At 46.6% G+C, this 20,512-nt stretch overlaps 1 protein-coding gene across 1 annotated transcript in view; it reads right to left on the bottom strand.

Moving 5' to 3' along the window:
• GUCY1B1 (guanylate cyclase 1 soluble subunit beta 1) overlaps window positions 1–20,512 on the bottom strand; it is an 81,227-nt gene that overhangs the window by 59,409 nt on the left and 1,306 nt on the right. The window contains exon 2 of the mRNA XM_083172233.1: window positions 15,438–15,511. Within this exon, the coding sequence (XP_083028359.1) occupies window positions 15,438–15,511 (74 nt within the window). The remainder of the gene's footprint in view (window positions 1–15,437; window positions 15,512–20,512) is intronic.

Below are 20,512 nucleotides of genomic sequence, written 5' to 3'. Positions count from 1 at the left end.
GCCTAAATGCGCATATTTAATGTGATGCGCATTGGAGGCTGAAAAGTGCGAATAGGGGCGATTTGCAGCGAAGTGGTGCGCTGTTTTTAGTCCTGAAAATGTGCGATTTTCATGTCTGAAAATCGCACATTTGCAGGACAGCGCAAGGTTGTAAAAAAAAGAACCGAGCGCGGGGTCCCCCGCCCGAGTATAACCAGCCCCGGGCTCACTGAGCCGGTGCAGGTGACATAAAATCAGAGTCCCCGACAAATAGGGGTCCCCTTGATTTTATGAAACCAGCACCAGACTCAAGGTCCGGCGCTGGTTCCCAAAATACGGGGGACAAAGTGACTAGGGGTCCCCCGTATTTTAAGAACCAGCACCGGACACAACCAGCCAGCAGGGTAATGCCACAGCCGGGGGGAGACTTTTTATACAAGTCCCCCCGGCCAAAGCATTAACCCCCTGGCTGGTCAGCATGGGCAGGGGTCCTGGAGAAGTGGGGACCCCCCCAATGAAGGGGTCCCCCCCCTCCAGGACTTACCAGCCCATGCTGATAGTCCGGGGCTGTCCTCCATGCGCCTGGGCTGTGGGCATGGAGCTGATGATTTGTGTAAAAAAAAGAATGAAAACTATTGTTTTACACTGGCGAACTATGAGTCCCAGCAAGCCTACCCCGCATGCTGGGACTTGGGGAACCACAAGTCCCAGCATGCGGGGCATTAAAGGGCCCGCTGGCACTTGTAGTTCTGCAGTGAAAAAAATAGTGCACAAAATCACACTGACACCCTGTAAAATAAAACTTTAATACACACAAAACACACACACACTGATACTTACCTACCTTGAGCCCGTAGGTCGGTCCCTGGATCCTGGGTCCGGGCTCCGGGGCAGAAGAGTCCGGTTCCGGGGCCTTGGTCCTGGTTCCGGGGCTGGTCCTGGGGTTCCGGGGCTCCTGGCGTGAAGAATCCGGGGTCCGGGATCCGTGGTAGTCCCCAGGGGTACCTAAGGAGGCAAATCCTACTCACCTGCTCCCCGGCGGCGACCTCCGGTGACAGCGCTGCTCCAGACTGGTACCCGGCTTGCAGGACTTTGCCCGGCGCTGAGATGTTTCCTCCTCGCTATCTCTGAACAGAATGATTTCTCGGCCAATCAGGAGCCGAGAAAGTCGGCTCCTGATTGGCCAGAAATCATTCTGAATACAGACGCCGACGAAGTAACATCTCAGCGCATCCAGAGCATCCTGGATGCGCTGAGATGTTACTTCGTCGGCGTCTGTATTCAGAATGATTTCTGGCCAATCAGGAGCCGACTTTCTCGTCCGAGAAATCATTCTGTTCAGAGACGGCGAGGAGGAAACATCTCAGCGCCGGGCAAAGTCCTGCATGCCGGGTACCAGTCTGGAGCAGCGCTGTCACCGGAGGTCGCCGCCGGGGAGCAGGTGAGTAGGATTTGCCTCCTTAGGTACCCCTGGGGACTACCACGGATCCCGGACCCAGGATTCTTCACGCCAGGAGCCCCGGAACCCCAGGACCAGCCCCGGAACCAGGACCAAGGCCCCGGAACCGGACTCTTCTGCCCTGGAGCCCCGGAGCCCGGACCCAGGATCCAGGGACCGACCTACGGGCTCAAGGTAGGTAAGTATCAGTGTGTGTGTGTTTTGTGTGTATTAAAGTTTTATTTTACAGGGTGTCAGTGTGATTTTGTGCACTATTTTTTTCACTGCAGAACTACAAGTGCCAGCGGGCCCTTTAATGCCCCGCATGCTGGGACTTGTGGTTCCCCAAGTCCCAGCATGCGGGGTAGGCTTGCTGGGACTCATAGTTCGCCAGTGTAAAACAATAGTTTTCATTCTTTTTTTTACACAAATCATCAGCTCCATGCCCACAGCCCAGGCGCATGGAGGACAGCCCCGGACTATCAGCATGGGCTGGTAAGTCCTGGAGGGGGGGGACCCCTTCATTGGGGGGGTCCCCACTTCCCCAGGACCCCTGCCCATGCTGACCAGCCAGGGGGTTAATGCTTTGGCCGGGGGGACTTGTATAAAAAGTCTCCCCCCGGCTGTGGCATTACCCTGCTGGCTGGTTGTGTCCGGTGCTGGTTCTTAAAATATGGGGGACCCCTAGTCACTTTGTCCCCCGTATTTTGGGAACCAGCGCCGGACCTTGAGTCTGGTGCTGGTTTCATAAAATCAAGGGGACCCCTATTTGTCGGGGACCCTGATTTTATGTCACCAGCACCGGCTCAGTGAGCCCGGGGCTGGTTATACTCGGGCGGGGGACCCCGCGCTCGTTTTTTTTATTTTTTAACCATTTCTATTATTTTTTACAGCAGAACCCTGCACGGAACATTGCGATCTGTGCAGGGTTCTGGCTAATTCGCCTAACAGACCCAGGTCTGAAATAAGTGCGATAATTAGTCACTTAAAAAATGCGATGTGCAAATGCGCATAGCATTAAATAAGCGACTTGTATACTTTTCTGTGCGAAAACATCTGGATGCGATAAAAATGCGAATTAATCTCGCATTTTTATTCACCAGACCTTAACGCACATAATATGCGATTTCAGCCCCTGTGCGCATCCCATTAAATAAACGATTTAATGGGAAAATGCGATATCGCCATTTTGTGGTCTAATTACCGCAAAATAACGATACTCGCATCCCATAGAATGTCACCCGCGATGTATTGCATGCGACCCTGTTCCCAGCCGCTGGGAGGGGGCCGAGTTAGAGGTCGGACCAGCAGCAAGTCAAACATCTGAACGCTCCGATATGCACTAGACCACACATTGGACCCAAACGAATGTCAAACACATACCGATTTCACAAGATATCTCAGCCCGATCCGTCAGAATCGTGTAAAATTGCCCCAAATCAGACCGGTGTATGAGGGCCTTAAATGCCGGCCTATGTCATCAGCAGCCATCTGAACCAAGAGTGATCTAATGAGAACTTACAAAAACAAAAAAATGTAAAAAACTATATTTTTCGGCGTAGACCGTTTCCATATCGACATTTTGAATTTGCTTCCCATTTGTCATTGTCCACCTTCTGCATGCCAGCCATCTGCTGTCTACTTAGAAATTGGGCCTGATTCAGACCTGATCGCACGGCTGATAATTTGCAGGGCCTAGCGGTCAGGTATATGCCGCCCCTCCAGAGCTTGCAAATACATTTGCAAGCTGCTCGCCATCTAATGATTTGATCTAATGACCAGTGTGTGCCGTCTGTGCGTAGCCCAGGACTTACTCAGCAGCTGCGGTAGAAACAGGCTGACCGGGGCCCAAGGGCTTCAAGGGATCCGGTGCCAACATCCGCCCGGCATTAAGTAAGAAAGTACTTTCTTTTATTTTATATGTGCGGCGCTGCTGCGTATGTCCGCGGGCGGGCGGGGCGTATGCCGCCGGGAGCGGCAGGTGCATGTCGGACACCAATGGACGCAGAGGCAGCGGCAGCAGCGCTAGTGTGTACCTCTGCATCCAATGCGGTCTGGTCGGTGACAATCTGGACTGGTCTATGTTGGTAGCCCTAGCAACAGGCTGCCAATCGCAAGGCTGCCTGTTGCTGCTCTCACACAGTCTCGGACAGGGAAAGCAACAATGGCAGCCGCTGCCATAGGTAAGTTATTTTAAGGGGAGTTGGGGGCCGTGGCTGAAACATCAAACATTATAAGGAGGAGGGGAAGGGGTGCATAAAACTTCTTAAAATAAAATAACAAAAAATGAGGGCTGGAGGCACAGAAACATTTTAAAATATAAGGGAGTGGGCACAAAAAAATATATAAACACAAAAAAAGCCTTTAAAAATATAATGGGGACACAAACCCTAACCATCCCAGCCTAACTCTAACCATACACCCCCCTCCCCTGCAGCCTAACATTAATTATACACTCTCCAGTAGCCTAACCCTAACTATACATCCCTTCATTGTCTAACCCTATCTATACACCCCCCCTCCCACAGCCCAACAGTTCACCACCCACCTGCAGCCTAACACCACCCATCCCCTCCCCACAGCCTAAACCTAACCATACACTCCCCTCCGCAGCCTAACTATACACCCCCATGTAGCCTATAATATGAACCACACAGGCACACACCCCGCAGTCTATAACCCTTACCATATACACACACCCGCAGACTATAACCATCACCCCCCCGCACACACACACACACACACACACCAGCAACCTATATCCCTAACCACACACATCCCACAGCCTGTTACCCTAACCATACACACACACACCCAGCAGCCTATAACCCTAACCACACACACACCCTGCAGCCTATAACCCTAACCATACACACACCCCGCAGCCTATAACCCTAACTATACACACACACACACACACACTGCAGCCTATAGCCCTAACCACACACACCCCGCAGCCTATAACCCTAACAATACACACACACACACCGCAGCCTATAACCCTAACCATACACACACACACACACACCAGCAGCCTATAAGTTATAACCCTAACCATACACGCACACCGCATCCTATTACCCTAACCACACACACACCAGTAGCCTATAACCCTAACCATACACACACGTATCCTATTACCCTAACCATACACACACACCGCAGCCTATAACCCTAACCATACACACACACCCCACAGCCAGATTGTAAGCTTGCGAGCAGGGCCCTCCTACATTTTGACTGTCTGTAAATACCCTGTTTTGTTGTATCACTGTCCCCTTTGTAAAGCCCAACGGAATATGCTGCGCTATATAAGAAACTGTTAATAAATAAATAACCCTAACCATACACACACACACACACACACCCAACAGCCTATAACCCTAACCACACACACATCCTGCAGCCTATAACCCTAACCACACACCCCACAGCCTATAACCCTAACCATACACACACACACACACTGCAGTCTATAACCCTAACCACACACACCCCACAGCCTATAACCCTAACCATACACACACCCCACAGCCTATAACCCTAACCATACACACACCCTGCAGCCTATAACCCTAACCACACACCCCACAGCCTATAACCCTAACCATACACACACTGCAGCCTATAACCCTAACCACACACACCCCACAGCCTATAACCCTAACCATACTCACCCTGCAGCCTATAACCCTAACCACACACCCCACAGCCTATAACCCTAACCATACACACACTGCAGCCTATAACCCTAACCACACACACCCCACAGCCTATAACCCTAACCATACTCACCCTGCAGCCTATAACCCTAACCACACACCCCACAGCCTATAACCCTAACCATACACACACACCCCGCAGCCTATAACCCTAACCACACACACACACCCCGCAGCCTATAACCCTAACCACACACACACACACTGCAGACCATCTTTGGCGCACACTGTACCCATTTTGAGTTTGTGTGGGGGGCCCCACAGCATATTTTTGCACCTGGGCCCACAACTCGCTAGTTCCGCCTCTGCCCAGGACAGAGACGTGTCCAAATCCCAGATGTGATCCGCCAATGTGAAAGGGGTATAAAATAGGGCTGCTTTGAATCTGCGTCCAGCGCATTTTAGTTACACACAGTAGACTCCTCTTAAATCAAAACTAACCATAATAATTTTTTGTTCTCATAAACTCTACAAACTATAATAAATAGTCACAGAAGATAACACAATAATTTACTGGGAACCTTAGCTCACACTGTTATAAAGAACAGTGGAAAGAAGCAATTTATTAGATTATCTTGATGGGAGCTAATGTAGCAGTAAAATAAATGTTATCATGCATTTAGAGCTTTCGTTTTTGTCTGCTGATGCTTTACTAGATCATCATTACTTCTATTATCTTAGTTATAGTAAATGAGCATGCCAGTATACCATGAGCCAATCTTATTTGATGCTTTAGGTTCACACAAATCCAGAACAGTTTATTTTCCACTGCATTCTTAACATTATGCACAAGGAGAATACATTGGAAAATACATAGGGAACACCCCACCAGCTCAATAATCTTTTAATAAAAACCTTTTATAGCATAATATAGGTAGGTAGTTACAGTATGCTCTATGCCAATCTGTTCCTTCAGAGATTGAGAGGATTATTAAGGGTGTGTAAGTACAGAACTGCCATAACACTCTACACACATGCCCATACTGTAAATGAAAAGTAAAGTAGCTACAGTACCTGAGGGATGAAGTCAGGATCCTGACAGTAAGAATATTGACAGCAGGACCCCAAAGATCAGAACCCCCCTGATTTAGATCTCTGTGTTACTGCTGTTGGCATCCTGACCCGCGTGATAAATGTCTATTGGGATTTCATATCTAACCCCTATCTGAAAATACTTACCTACTTTCAAATGATGACCCTCAGGAGAGCTGGCTTCATTAGGCCCACGGGAGGGCAGGAATACTGTAGTTTATCTATTTTGCCTTAGTATGTAGTAGCGTTCAGACAAAAAGCTGTGATGTCTTTGTCACTTCAAAGGCTTAAGAGCTTTCTGCTGAGATAGGTTGACAGCAGTGGTATTTTGAAATTCCGGAATGCCCTACATGACTGGCATTCTGCAGCGCCAATTACAGTAGTGTTCAGAGGGAAATTGAGGACTCTGGTTCTGATCCAATGCTCTAAGACCGAAATGGCATTGATTTCCTCTCATAAAATATCAGCAATATAACACTAGTCCGCCTTCAGTTAAGTTACTGTTGCGTTATCATCATTGAGAATGCCCTTCTATTTTATTGTGTCTGTTGTCACCCCATCCACTTCTTAATCTATTGTAAGAAAAGCTCTTTTTTATACAGGTTGAGTCTCCCTTATCTGTGTTTTTCAAAAACTGAAATATTCAGAAAATCCCCCCCCCCCCCCACCACCACCGCCACCTCTTTTTTCATACTTAATTCATCCACCGGTGTCTACGGCGGCCATTGAAATCCTCCTCAGTGCCATCCCTGGTTCCAAGGATGCATGTCACCGGTGTACCAGCGCACTCGCGTAATGCACCCCTGGGACCGGAGATGCCGCTAAAGATGATTTCAAAGGCTGTGGATGTCGGGGGACCATCGGGGCACCCAGTGCCAGATTAAGCATTCGGGGGGGCCCGGAGCACTTTAGACAGGGGGGCCCCTTCCCACTTGCCATGACTGGCCGCAAACTGCACAGGAGAATATTACACTGTCAAAACACAGAGTAAAGGCATTATAAACTTGGTCAATGGGTAACTGTAGGGGGGGGGGGGTTAATTTAACATAAACATAAATCAATTATATATATATATATATATATATATATATATATATATTGACCACATGTACCCTCTGTACCTTACTCTGTAGGAGCCCTGACAGGCTCAGCACTGCATTAAAAACCCTCCCATGACAAGGCCACTGCTGCTGCTATCCTCCATGGTCCTGAGAAGCATATGGTGAGCGCCACCAAGCAGAGCTCAGCACAAGCCTCTCTCCCAGTAATGCACTGCTTGCCTCCTTATGCTTAGCACTATTAATCACTGTCACATTGGCAGATAGGTGAAGCTGCAGCACTGCCCCACTCCCATGCACTAAACCATGCTAAAAAAATGTTTTTGGGAAAAATACATGCCAACCACAGGGGGCCCCTAGATAGAGGGGGGGGGGCATGGGTACTGATCCCCTGTGCCCCTGCTTTAATCAGGCCCTGGGAGCACCACCAGGGGACCAGGTAAGTATAAAAAAAAAATCAAAAATCCACAAAAATCCCTTATCCAAAATACTCGTGGTCCCAAGCATTTCGGATAAGGGATTCTCAACCTGTATTTAGAATGGCCTGGTTACAAAAAACCTCCATATCCAAAGATTTTTCCATACATGGGGTAGTTATATCAAATGCCAGTCACCAGATACTATCCACAGATAAACATCTGTTTCTTATACAAATGGTAAGCCCAGGATATCTAATGATTTTTTAGTCTTACCATTAACTTAAATAACGTACCCCAATATGTTTTGTCTCACCACTTCATCATGATGAAGTAGTGAGACAAAATATGTTGGGGTTACCTACTGACGGAATAACGTAATGACTTTTTGGACAAGCAAGACACGGAGATGTCCGCAGGTGGCAGTGTTTCCCATTTAATGCGGGACTCCTGTGGAAAAGGATAGTACTGTATACCTTAAACCGTTTAGACAGTTAGTACTTTTTGTCTGGAGATTTCCAGGCCTTTAGCAAACGGTAGCTCCAGAGTTTCAGACACAGGTAAAGTAAGAGCAGCTTTTCTGTGTCTACTAAAGAGAGAAGTGTCTACCATGTTAAGTGTAAGACGTATTGCCTTTATCAAGGCCTCTATACCCTGGGAATCCCCCTGAGAATCACCCTCCAGGTCCTCTACAGCATACCCTCCAACATGGCCCATTCTATTAGGTACAAAATGCTCTGTTGTTGGACTTCCTTGCAAATGACAGTTGCAGATATGAGCCTGCAGCACAGTCCAATATTCAAAAAGGGGAGCCCCACCTACTGCCACCCAAACATCACTGCCCTGGACTCCATGACAGTTGATGTGACCCCCTCTTTGAATTTTGAACTGTGCTGGAGGCCAACCTCTGCAGGGAAGTCCAGGAACAGAGCATTTGTACCTAATGGAATGGGTCATGTTGGATGGTATCCTACCCCTCCATCCGTTCCCATCTGTTCCTATTGTTTTTCGTCCGTCCACCCACCTCCTTTTAGTCTGTTAACTCTTATGAGCAGGGCCCTCCTTCCTCACGTATTCACCCTACCTCTTTACCTCACCAGTGCTCCTGCCCTGTTCTTCCCTTCTTCTACTTCATCTTCAGTCTCCTCGACAATTTCGACACCTACTTCAGAACTGATGCTGATTTTAGTTCTACCAGCTATACCCCTATTTATGCTGTATTTTATCAACACACCCTGTACGTTACCTTGTAATAAATTTTTTGTTTGCTATGTACGGCGCTGCGGACACTTTGTGGCGCCTTATAAATAAACGGTAGTTTCCTAGCACGGCGACCCGATTTTAGGGCTTCAAAGACGTTTCCCGTACAATTAGAAAATAGGTCGCATCGCATGCCATTATAATGGCATGCGATGTGACGCGACCGACCCGATTTTGCCATTGGACCCAATGTTAAATGTGTAACCGAGACCCGATTTCACATTGGATCCAATGTTAAATGCCCCCCAGACCTAATTTTTAATAGTATACCCACCCTGATGGTTAATTATTATGTCAAATGCCCCCCCCCCCCCCATTGTTAACGTAACGCCACGATCAATGTCAACCCGAAGCGGCGGTACGCGTCCTCCGACCTTTTCATACCCCCACTATCCACGTCGGCATGGAGTTGTTTTCATACAGTGTGGCGAGCGCAGCGCCCCACCGAGCCCGAAGCATGGCGAGCACAGCGAGCCCCGCGCGGGGACGCGGAATACGAGTCCGAAGCGTGGCGAGTGCAGCGAGCCCCGCGAGGGGACGCAGATTACTTAACATGTATTCTGCGTCCTTTTGCCACGCTTTGGGCTCGTATTCCGCGTCCGCTCCCCACGCTTCGGGCTCGGTGGCTCGCCACACTATATAAAATCAACTCCACGCCGACGTGTATAGTGGGGGTATGAAAAGGTCGGAGGACGCGTACCACCGCCGCTCGCCGCGCTTCGGGTTATCGTTGATCGTGGCGTTAACAATGGGGGGGCATTTGACATAGTAATTACCCATCAGGGTGGGTATACAATTAAAAATGGGGTCTGGGGGGCATTTAACATTGAATCCAATGTAAAATTGGGTCTCAGGGAGTATTTAACATTGGATCCAATCTAAAAATCGGGTCAAATCGGTCGCATCGCATGCGATTTGGTCCCATGCGATGCGACTGATTTTTCCGACCCGATGTCATACGACTGAAATCGAGGGCGCCATGCTAGGAAACAAGTACCAATACTTCAGAAGAGGGATAGTCCTTTTCCTGGGCAAGAGAGAAGCCTGAGATGGAGGATTAACTGTTTTATCTAAAGAGTCCACCGAGCTAACCAGAGCCCTGGCCCAAGATAACGCTACAGTAGTAAACAGGTGAGGTGATTACAAAACAAGTCCCTGCAGGACTGAGCTAGGTCGACATAACAGAGAGCATGCCGTCCTTCTCAGGAGGGGCAGGTGTCTGTACCTGTGAGGAAGTCATACCAGCACGCTCATAACAGTGTTCACAAAGATTAACCCCCTTTACGTGGGGAGTAAACAGCTCCCCACATTGTCTGCAAAATAACTGCTTTAGGGACGCTTTTTATGAAGTCCCTTTGCCTGACATAGTTGTAGTTGCAGTCACACACCACACACTCACAGTAGAAATATGGTAAAATAGAGGAAAGGAGCCTCCAATCCCCGACACACAAATAGACCCATTTCCACACGCAATGTAAGAACACTTGCAGTGACTTTAGAACAGTGTGGAAGGAGCGCTGGTCTGTGGCTGCGGGTGTATACACTAGAGACTTGAACCTGTGGAGCCATGTGTGGGGAACATAGCGCCCGGACAGTGCGCAGCGTGACTCCTTTGCAGAGCCGCCACATTTCCATGTCCTGAAGTCGAGCGTGCTGAGAGCAGCCATGCAAACTTTATAAATCAAGGCCTCCACTAAATAATTTATTAGAAAAATTCAGCCTCCCAGAGGAGACCAAGTGCCAGAGATTCAACTCCTCTGGCACTTTTTACTGGGGTCTGGGGGGAAGTAGATGGGAGGAGCCTACCTCACTTCAACAAAAATGTAAAGTGCCCGACTCCTAGCTAACAATCTCTTTTCCCCCAATGTAAAAGCAGATGTCAGTGTCCCCTGTGAATGAAGGATAAATATTGATAAAAATATTTTAGTCCAAACAGCCGATATAGTAGTCCATACAATATCGATACCTGAGCTCAGCACACTTTACCTTTCCATATCAAACTCCAGGAGGATGGTAAAGCATGAAAAAGTAAAAAAACGACAACTCATGTCGACTTTTTAACGTGTTTGTCAATGTCAACCTAGTGCATGTTGACCTTTGTCAGTGTTGACCACCTTTTGGTGTTGACTTATTCACTGTCCAACTAAACATTGTCCATGAGCCATCCGGATAACGTAAAGGCATTAAAGACCTCAAGAAGAGTTTATAGGCCACCAGCCCCTTGGGCCCGATGGTCTGGTGCAGGAAAACCACATGCAATGCTGATGTTTTCACAGTTCAGTGATTATTTTGTAATGCTCATGTGGAAAACATCTTGGAAACCCTTATTGCACATACGTTATCCTGAGCGTATGCACAAATACGCTATTGCATAGAGGACAGCTGGTACCTGAACCGGAGAGAACACGGGATGGGCATTCCTGGGCAGTGTCTGGAAAGTGACCTGAAGCGAACACAAAAACATCCACCACATAAGGGTGTAATGTCAGTCCTCCAAGCGGCCGTGTCCCTGCAAGCAGGGTTTCATTCCAGGCACATAGCTGCTTTTACTGAGGCCATGTTCAGGAAGAGCTACTGCACCTGTCGTGGAGCATGGGGCAAGTGCTGATGCTGGATGTGATGGCGCACCAATGGAGAACTGTCTGGACCCGCCGGCGGTGTTACTGCATACAGTACATGGATGCTGAAAATGGGCATCTAAGTGCTTTCACATTCCTGCACATGGTAGTACACAAGGGCTGAAACTAGCATTAGCTCATTACTGCACATGCAAAATGTTATTATAATATAGCGTTAATTTAGAAATGAATAAAACTTAATTAGAAATGAGTACAACTGACTTTGTGCCAAAACACCTCAGAGAAGACAACACACCTAAATATAAAGTGTAAAATGTGTTATAGCTTTATAATACGTTGTATTTATTAGTGAAAAATAGAGGGCAGAACGAAGCCAATGTATTACATGGCCAGTACGGATGGTGTAATGGTTAGCATTACCGCCTCACAGTGCTGAGGTCATGGGTTCTATTGCCACCATGGCTCTAACTGTGCGGAGTTTGTATATTCTCCCCGTACTTGCGTGGGTTTCCTCCATGTACTCCGGTTTCCGCCCACAATCCAAAAATATACAGGTAGGCTAATTGGCTCCCAACAAAATTAACCCTAGAATGTCTGAGTGTGCGTGTACATGTGGTAGGGAATATAGATTGTAAGCTCCACTGGGGCAGGGACTGATGTGAATGTTCAACTATTCTCTGTAAAGCGCTGCGGAATATGTGTGCGCTATATAAGAAACTGTTAATAAATAATAAATAAATTATACAATGCATACTGCACATCTTGTTGCTATTATACCTATGTTTATTTCTTACCATGCATTTTGGAATTACTGAGTTCACATTAAAAAGAACATTTACATTTTCTTCTCTAAAATCCAAACATTTCACTGTGAAATCTTCTACCTATTTTCATGTCTATCTACTGTACAGTATAGCAAGATATTAGTAGTCATCAATTCCAGTTCTTCAAATGTGCCCTTGGAGGGTACAGTATCTAACTGTATATATATATACATACATGTATATGTATACATCTCACTGTATATATGGCATGGTATTCTGAATTATTATACTAATGCTATGCTGTTTGGTCTTTTGGTTTAAAAACAAATGCCATCCATACATTACTGAGACAAGTTCAATAATAAGCACTGGTTTGATTTTACCCTTGTTACATATATTGGAGAGCAGTTAGTGGTGCATGTACATACTGTATGGGGTTTTTGAATAATACACATTTCCAAAAATTCTAAAGACAGGGCCTGATTCTGGTTGACTAGGTAAGCTGTGAAGATTGCAGCTTACCGAATCACAGAAACCCCGGCCTTCGCCTCACCAAAAATCCGGAACGGGGTCCCTCCGAGCAGCGGCAGTGGCTGGGAGCTTTTCGGGTGGCGGGGCGGGAAGCGACTGCTGAATATTGTGAAATGACTGGACGGACACTGATTGGCTGAGATAATTCTCAGCCAATCAACATCCGGCCAGTCATTTAAAAATATTCAGCAGTCACATCCCGTCCTAGTGACCCGGCAAAATGATGCTACAAGCTCCCAGCCATCGCCACTGCTCGGAAGGACCCCGCTGCCCGGCACTAGAAGATGCCCACCCCCCGCCACCACCAGCTGGCCGGATCCCACCAGTAGGAGCTGCCCGCCCCCTGCCGCTTTGACCTCACTGCTGGCCTTAGTGTTTCCCTGCGGGCACACACCTAGGATCAGACCCGACATATCGCGGGTGCTAAAAAGCACCTGGGTCCGATTGCGGGACATCTGATGTCCTGCGGGTGCGACAACAGGGTCCGGGTCCGATGCACACGGGACTGTGTATTGGACCCGACAGTATGACACACACACAGCTGATTTGGTCCAATTTCACAGCCCGATCCGTCGGAATCGGACCAAATCGGCTCAGTGTATGGGGGCCTTTAGGAAGCATATATCTTATGTTTGCTGGTGAGCTGGTATATCTATATGGAATGATGATAATGACTCATCAATATAATAAATCACCAATGTTACCACTACTGTATGTTATATCTAGCCTTGACTTTCTTTTGCTATTATGTATTTGACAATTCAGTTTGAACTACTCATTGATTTTTAAATGGTAGAAACAAATGTATTTAATGTAATGTGTATTAAATGACATTTAATCTAAAATATTAGACTTTCACATTTTTCACAATTTACACTTTTTATTTGGGCATTTTTCATGTTTTCCCAACATTGCTTGGTTTATTAAACACATGGCCTACAATTGGGAGTAGTAATCTGTGGCAATGGTGCTGGTGAATGATGCCAGCCCGTGGGGGCATACATCTCTACTAATGGTGGTTACATGTTACAAAACGTACAAGACTTGACCCAAAACACTGAAAAAACCCTGTGTCAACGATTTGTGCATCAACCATTGCCATGTCGACCTTTTGTAACCATTGACCTTAACGTGTCAACCTTTTGTACCTGTAGACTTCATGTATGACGACCATTTGGTGCCAACCTCTTGACTATAGACCTAAATACTGTACATCTATACTATATTCATAAGATCACATTAAAACGCAACTGTCAATAAAAAAAAACATTCAATGACAGAATCAGGCTATGACACTTAGGGGGAAATTTACTAAGATGTGTATTCTACTTCACATGTGATGTTGCTATGGGCAACCAATCAGAATCTACTTCTTATTTATTTAGCACCCTCTAGAAGATAGTCGACAAGATCTGATTGGTTGCCCATAGCAACATCACATGTGAAGTAGAATACCCATCTTAGTAAATGTCCCCCTTATAGGCAGGCATTCAATGCTTTCACGGGGGGAAGGCAGGGAATCCTGTGTAGGATTCTCTGCACATTCCCCCCAATTCTCCCTGTAGGGAGATTCGCTGGGCAGCCTCCTGTCCGCCCTATTCAACCCGCCAGGGGTTCTCTGCCCCTGGTGGCGAATTTTAACCCCCCCCGGCGAATGCCGCCGGGGAGCTGAGGGACGGCTGCAGGCAGGGAGAAGGAAGCCTCCCTGCCTGTGCCAGACACTGTGGGGGTGAAGGAGGGCTGGGGGGACACACAGGGAGAGCCCACCAGAGCTGGCAGGGGGCTGTGTTAGGGAGCCGCTATGCACTGGTCCCGATCTGTAATGATCGGGATCAGTGTGAAGTGAATATATAAATATTAATGAGCGGCTCCCGGCTCGGCCCCCTGCTGGTGAATGTGTAAAAAAAAATATATATATTGTTTAAAAAAATAAAAAACGCTTTATTTTCAAAGATCACATTCCAGTTCTCCAGAAAAAGATGAGGAATGTAAAATGGAGAATCCAGGGAAAATCACTGGAGAAAGCAGTTTTCCACTTCAGCATTGAATACACTCTCGGCGACGTCCACTAAAAACCCCATTGAAAACCACTGGCGAATCGCGGAGAATCACAAACAGAGAATCGCCAGACATTCGCTCTTCATTTGCAGAGAATTGTGTCCATTGAATAGAGCGAATTGTTTTTCCTGTGAGAAAATTCCCTGAAAACCCGGGGAATTGCCTGATTCCCCAGAAAATATGGCGAATCAGAGGCATTGAATACTGGCCATAGTATTTGTAAAATACAGGTAATGTTTTTTCTTTAAGGAAACACCAAAGGAAGGTACTTACATGAATTCCACAACCATGCAGCAATGTGCAGGAAAACATTTCCACTCTAGCAGAAGTAGACTTAAGTGCTTTAACTCACACATTACATTAAATGTCATATAAAATGAAAGTTCTCACTGTAGGTGAAATCTTCAAGTGCTGTGCATTAACATTCTTTGTGCATACAAGTTCTTATTGTATATAGTCATATTTTATAAACCATAGTGTAATAAATCTGACCACCTAAATAGAAATATAGCTATAATACATCTCTCTGTAGTGATGTAATCGTTCATTCCACATGACAATATGTGAATTACCAAATAAATAAACAAAAACGCAACCTACTTGATGTCTTCCCATACTTCTATCCCATAGTTTCTTATTACCAGCAGCTCCAAAGCATGGTTGACAAATCCATACTAGAAACAAACAAAAATAAACATTTCCCACATTAAATATACAGACCAAATTAAAATGAAAAACACCCCAACATTTCATAAAATAACAATAACATGTTATTAGTGGTACACTTATACCTTGTCCATGTCGACATATGTGAACATGAAAATCTTGTGTCAGCCAATATATATATATATATATATATATATATATATATATATATATATATATATATATATATATATATATATAGACATTGTAGGGGTTATGTACACGCACATATACAGTATATATATACTGTACATACCACATGATAAGCCTGTGTTTGTCCCTCTGCTCCTTACTCTGTAGGACTGTAGGAGACCTCACAGTCCCAGTGCTGCCTCTGATTAAAAACCCTCCCATGGGCTGCTGCTGCTGTCCTCCATGGGGGATGCGGTCAATTTGCCGGCGGTCGGGATCCCGGCATTCAGAATACCTACACTGGAATCCCGACCGCCGAAATCCCGAAACTTTCTCCCTCCGTGGGTGTCCACGACACCCATAGAGGGAGAATAAAATAGAGTGCAGAGCGTAGCGAGGCACCGGGCCCGCTGCGTGGCGAGCGCAGCGAGCCCGCAAGGGGGGGCAATCCACGTCCCCCCCATGTCGGGATTTCGGCGGTCGGGATTCCAGTGTCGGGATTCCGACCGCCGGGATCCCGACCGCCGGGATTACGTATCGGATCCCTCCATGGGCCTGAGAAGCATGTAATGAGCTCCACCAATCAGAGCTCAGCACAAACCTCTCAGCATCTGCCCTCTTGTGCAAAATGTCATGGGACTTAGTCAACTCCCAGTAATGCACTGCACACTTGTGCAGTCAGTGTGTCTTGGCTCCCGATGCTCAGCACCATTAATCATTTTCTTTTTTTTTTTTTTATAAACTTTTTTTATTGAGACATTCCGTGCACTTTACATAACATATGCAATGTATTAGTTGTCACATTCTTAACAATCAAAAGATAAGAATAAAGAAGAAGTTCAATCAATAATGGCATTTGTTAGTGTACATTAATTTTTGTCTTGTTACAATCTTCGAGGCATCAAATAAAACATTGTTTCACATTGCAAGTAACCATTGAATAAGGACTGGTGGGTCCTGTGCAGCCATTCGGCTGAGGTACCACGTTGTAGAGTGCAGGCTATTATGTAACATTTTCCTGGTGTTCAGTGGGAGAGTTGTTATATAAGAGTCCCACAACATGAAGAATTTGCCCACTTTTGTATCTCTGTCTACCATAGCCTCCACCCAATCCATCCTGAACAGGAAATGTAGCTTAGACCGAAATAGGGGAAATTGTGGAGGTGTGGGGTCAATCCATCCCTGGAGAATAGTCTTCCTACCCGCTGCACTCAAAGCCAACAGCAGTTTTTTGCTTTCTTTTGTCATACGGGTGTTTGGGTCGAATATACCCAGTATCGCCCATTCTGGAGTAAAGGGGACATAAGTAATGAGATTTGCTTCTGCGTATCGTTTTATTAGCAGCCAGAAGTAACGAATGATGGGGCATGCCCACAGACAATGGTATGTATCCGCGTTGTCAGAGTGGCATTTTGGACAGGTATGGGTGTCTGATGTTCCCATGTGGAAGCGTCTTACAGGGGATAGGTAAGAGTTATGATAAATGTTTATGAATAGCTCAATGTACATGTTGGCTTTGAGGGTTTGTCAGGAATATAGAAGGCCCTTCTGCAATTGTGGAATCGAGAGTGTAGGGAAGTGGTCAAGCCATGTGGCCATGCCACCCTTGATCTTGGTGTAGTCCAAGATCTGTCTCAGAAAGGTATAGTGGATAGAAATAGCTTTTGAGGTCGGAACCTGATAAGTAAGCATGGTGTCCAGGGTGTTATTCCAGTCCTTATCAGAGAAATGACCTATCACATGCTTCACATAGAAATTGGTTTACATAAAGGCTAAGGGGTACCATTAATCATTTTCACATTGGCAGATAGGTGAAGCTGCAGCACTACCCCACTCCCATGCACAAAACCTTGAGCTAAAAATAAAAAAAATATATATATATTATTTAAATACATGCCAACCACAGGGGACTGCTAGCTAAAGGGGGGCCCAGGAGTACTGGCCCCTTTTGCCCCTGCTTTAATCCGGCCCTGGTCATTTGTGCTTAAAAAGCATATACAATCTGCTTACGACTGCAAAGAAAGCCTACGGATCAGATGTGCAGCACGTCTGATCTGCGGGACCGCGCATTGTAATGACATTAACTACAATGTGCACACGTTCTGTCGCATGACCAATTTTGCGTTGGGGCCCAATATCGTTCAGGTATATGGGGCCTTTAGACTTCACCACATGCAAAAGCAGGAAGAACAGCACAAAATCAGATGTACTGTATATTTGTGATCAGCATTGGTCCCCAATATCTTCCTCCGATGTGAGCAGTCTGTTTATACATGATGAGTTTGCACAGCACAAATTCTACAAATAAGAAGATATATACGGTGCATTATTCAGGTACATTACTGCACATGTGCAGACCTGGGGCTTCCATATTGCTGACAGCACCCAAACACAGCAGTATAATTGACATGCTGCTGGTGCTCTGAATAAGGCCCTGAATACTATTGCTATTTGACTTTGCTTTTAAGTATTTTTAACGTTTACTTTCTTGCATTAATAATTCTTGTGACAGTCTATTTTTTTTTTTTTTTAAGAAGTCATGTAAACATTTTACAAAACACACACAGACAACAATACACAATCTTCACCTCTAGAACATCATTTGAATATCTTGCTTGCGTTTGCATCAGACCAAGGGCGTAACTACCATGGGTGCAGGGGGTGCAGCTGCTATGGGGCACTTGGGGGGGGGCATCTTCCTTCTGTAAGTTAGATGTGCTATATGAAATTATGGTACTTGTTTCCTAGCACGGCCACCCCGATTTACATCGGGGTGGTCGTGTCGGAAAAATCGGGTCGATCGCATCGCATGCGATTTGGTCGCATGCGATGCGATCGACGCGACCGACCGATTTTCGACCCGATTTTTTTTTTTAATGAAATGTAAATCGGGTCCCTGGGACCCGATTTTACATTGGATTCAATGTAAAATATTCCCAACCCCCCCCCCCCCAAATTTAACGGCGTACACCGCACCCCACGATAGACGCCAACCCGAAGCGTGGCGAGCGCAGCGAGCCCGCGAGGGGCGGCGGTGCGCGTCCTCCGACCTTTTCATTCCCCTACTATCCACGTCGGCGTGGAGTTGAGAATAGAATAGTGTGGCGAGCGCAGCGAGCCACCGAGCCCGAAGCGTGGCGAGGGGACGCGTATACCTGTGAAGTTATACGCGTCCCCTCGCGGGGCTCACTGCGCTCGCCACGCTTCGGGCTCGGTGGCTCGCTGCGCTCGCCACACTATTCTATTCTCAACTCCACGCCGACGTGGATAGTAGGGGAATGAAAAGGTCGGAGGACGCGCACAGCCGCCCCTCGCGGGCTCGCTGCGCTCGCCACGCTTCGGGTTGGCGTCTATCGTGGGGTGACGACGGGGACATCTATAATGTGAAATGGGTCATATTGGCCCATTTCACATTTTTCACATTTTTTCACTATTTCAATGTTAAAAAATATTTTAACATTGAAGCCTATGGAAAAATCGGGGGCATCGCGTCGGGACCATTGTTAATGGTCCCGACCGACGCGATGCCCCCGATATTTTACCTTTCCCGACACGATTTCAATGTTAAAATATTTTTTAACATTGAAGCCTATGGGGAAATCGTGGGCATCGCGTCGGTCGCGTCGGGACCATTGTTAATGGTCCCGACCGACGCGATGCCCCCGATATTTTGTCCTAGCCGGCCAAATGGACCTGATTTCAAAGGAAATCGGGTCCATCGTATGGATCGTGTACCTTAACTTAAAGGTACACGATCCATACGATTGTGGCCGTGCTAGGAAACAAGTACCGAAATTATCAGTATTGGCTGGTAAATAGGGGCCCTTACAAACTTTTTCTATGGGGCCTACAGACAACTAGTTACACCCCTGCATCAGACTGCAATATCTGACGTCCTTCCTGTATCATCGCCCTCATTAAATTAGTGTTCCCTCTAAGCTTCTTTTGCAGGCACCCTGCCTTTTTTTTGTGTGGCACTGTGTGCCCTTACGCTGCCCCCACCGCGCTGAGGACTTTCAGTGTATACCATCATCTGTAATGGGCATTATGGTGTGTGGTATAATGTGTAATTGTCATTACGACAGAATATGTAATGGGCATAGCAGAGTATGACAATGTTTAATGGGCTTAATCCTAGTGCAGTGTGCAATTTTTTTATACATGTTTTTTTATTTTTTTATTAATATAAAATGTGCCCTCCCAATTGCAAAAAGTGGCCTGTCCAGTGGTCAGCACCCTGCTCTAAATAAATCCTAGAGTGAACACTAAATAAGGAATGCCAAATGCTCTCAACTCCTTCCATGCCCTCATTATGCCAATCCATGTGCTCTCCTAGAAAAATATGCGCAATCATACAAAAAATAGGTCTATGGGCCCACCTTGCGAATTATTGTGCTCGCTGAGAATGGATGTGTATGGATTTGTCCAAAACCCATCGTAACAGGCTCACCAGTGGCGTAACTATAGCTCCGCAGCCCCCGCGGTGGCGGGGGGGGGGGGGAGGGGGCGCTAAATAGTTAGTTACGCCCCTGAGGCTCACCATTGAGTGATTTTTACACTGGGCACAAGTCATCGCAGTCACCGTGTAGCCCTGGACTAATTACTCAGCAGTGTGATGGATAAAGGCGTATCCGGGCTAGAGCTGAGGTCACAAACCCTCCCCTAAAACGCACAGGCATTTTTCTTAATACTCCACTAAATGGACAGTTTTCACCCCCAGATGCCTACCTCCTGTCAAACACCTTGCAAACGCTGTGCATATAGAAATAGTTGCAGGATAACCTCGCACATGTCTACTACAGGCTGTATGCAGTGTATCGATAATGGGCCACTGTGCA

This window comes from Crinia signifera, chromosome 1 (assembly GCF_055691185.1).
Source record: "Crinia signifera chromosome 1, ASM5569118v1, whole genome shotgun sequence".
Taxonomy (NCBI): Eukaryota; Metazoa; Chordata; class Amphibia; order Anura; family Myobatrachidae; genus Crinia; species Crinia signifera.
This window is presented reverse-complemented; position numbering and strand designations above follow the sequence as displayed.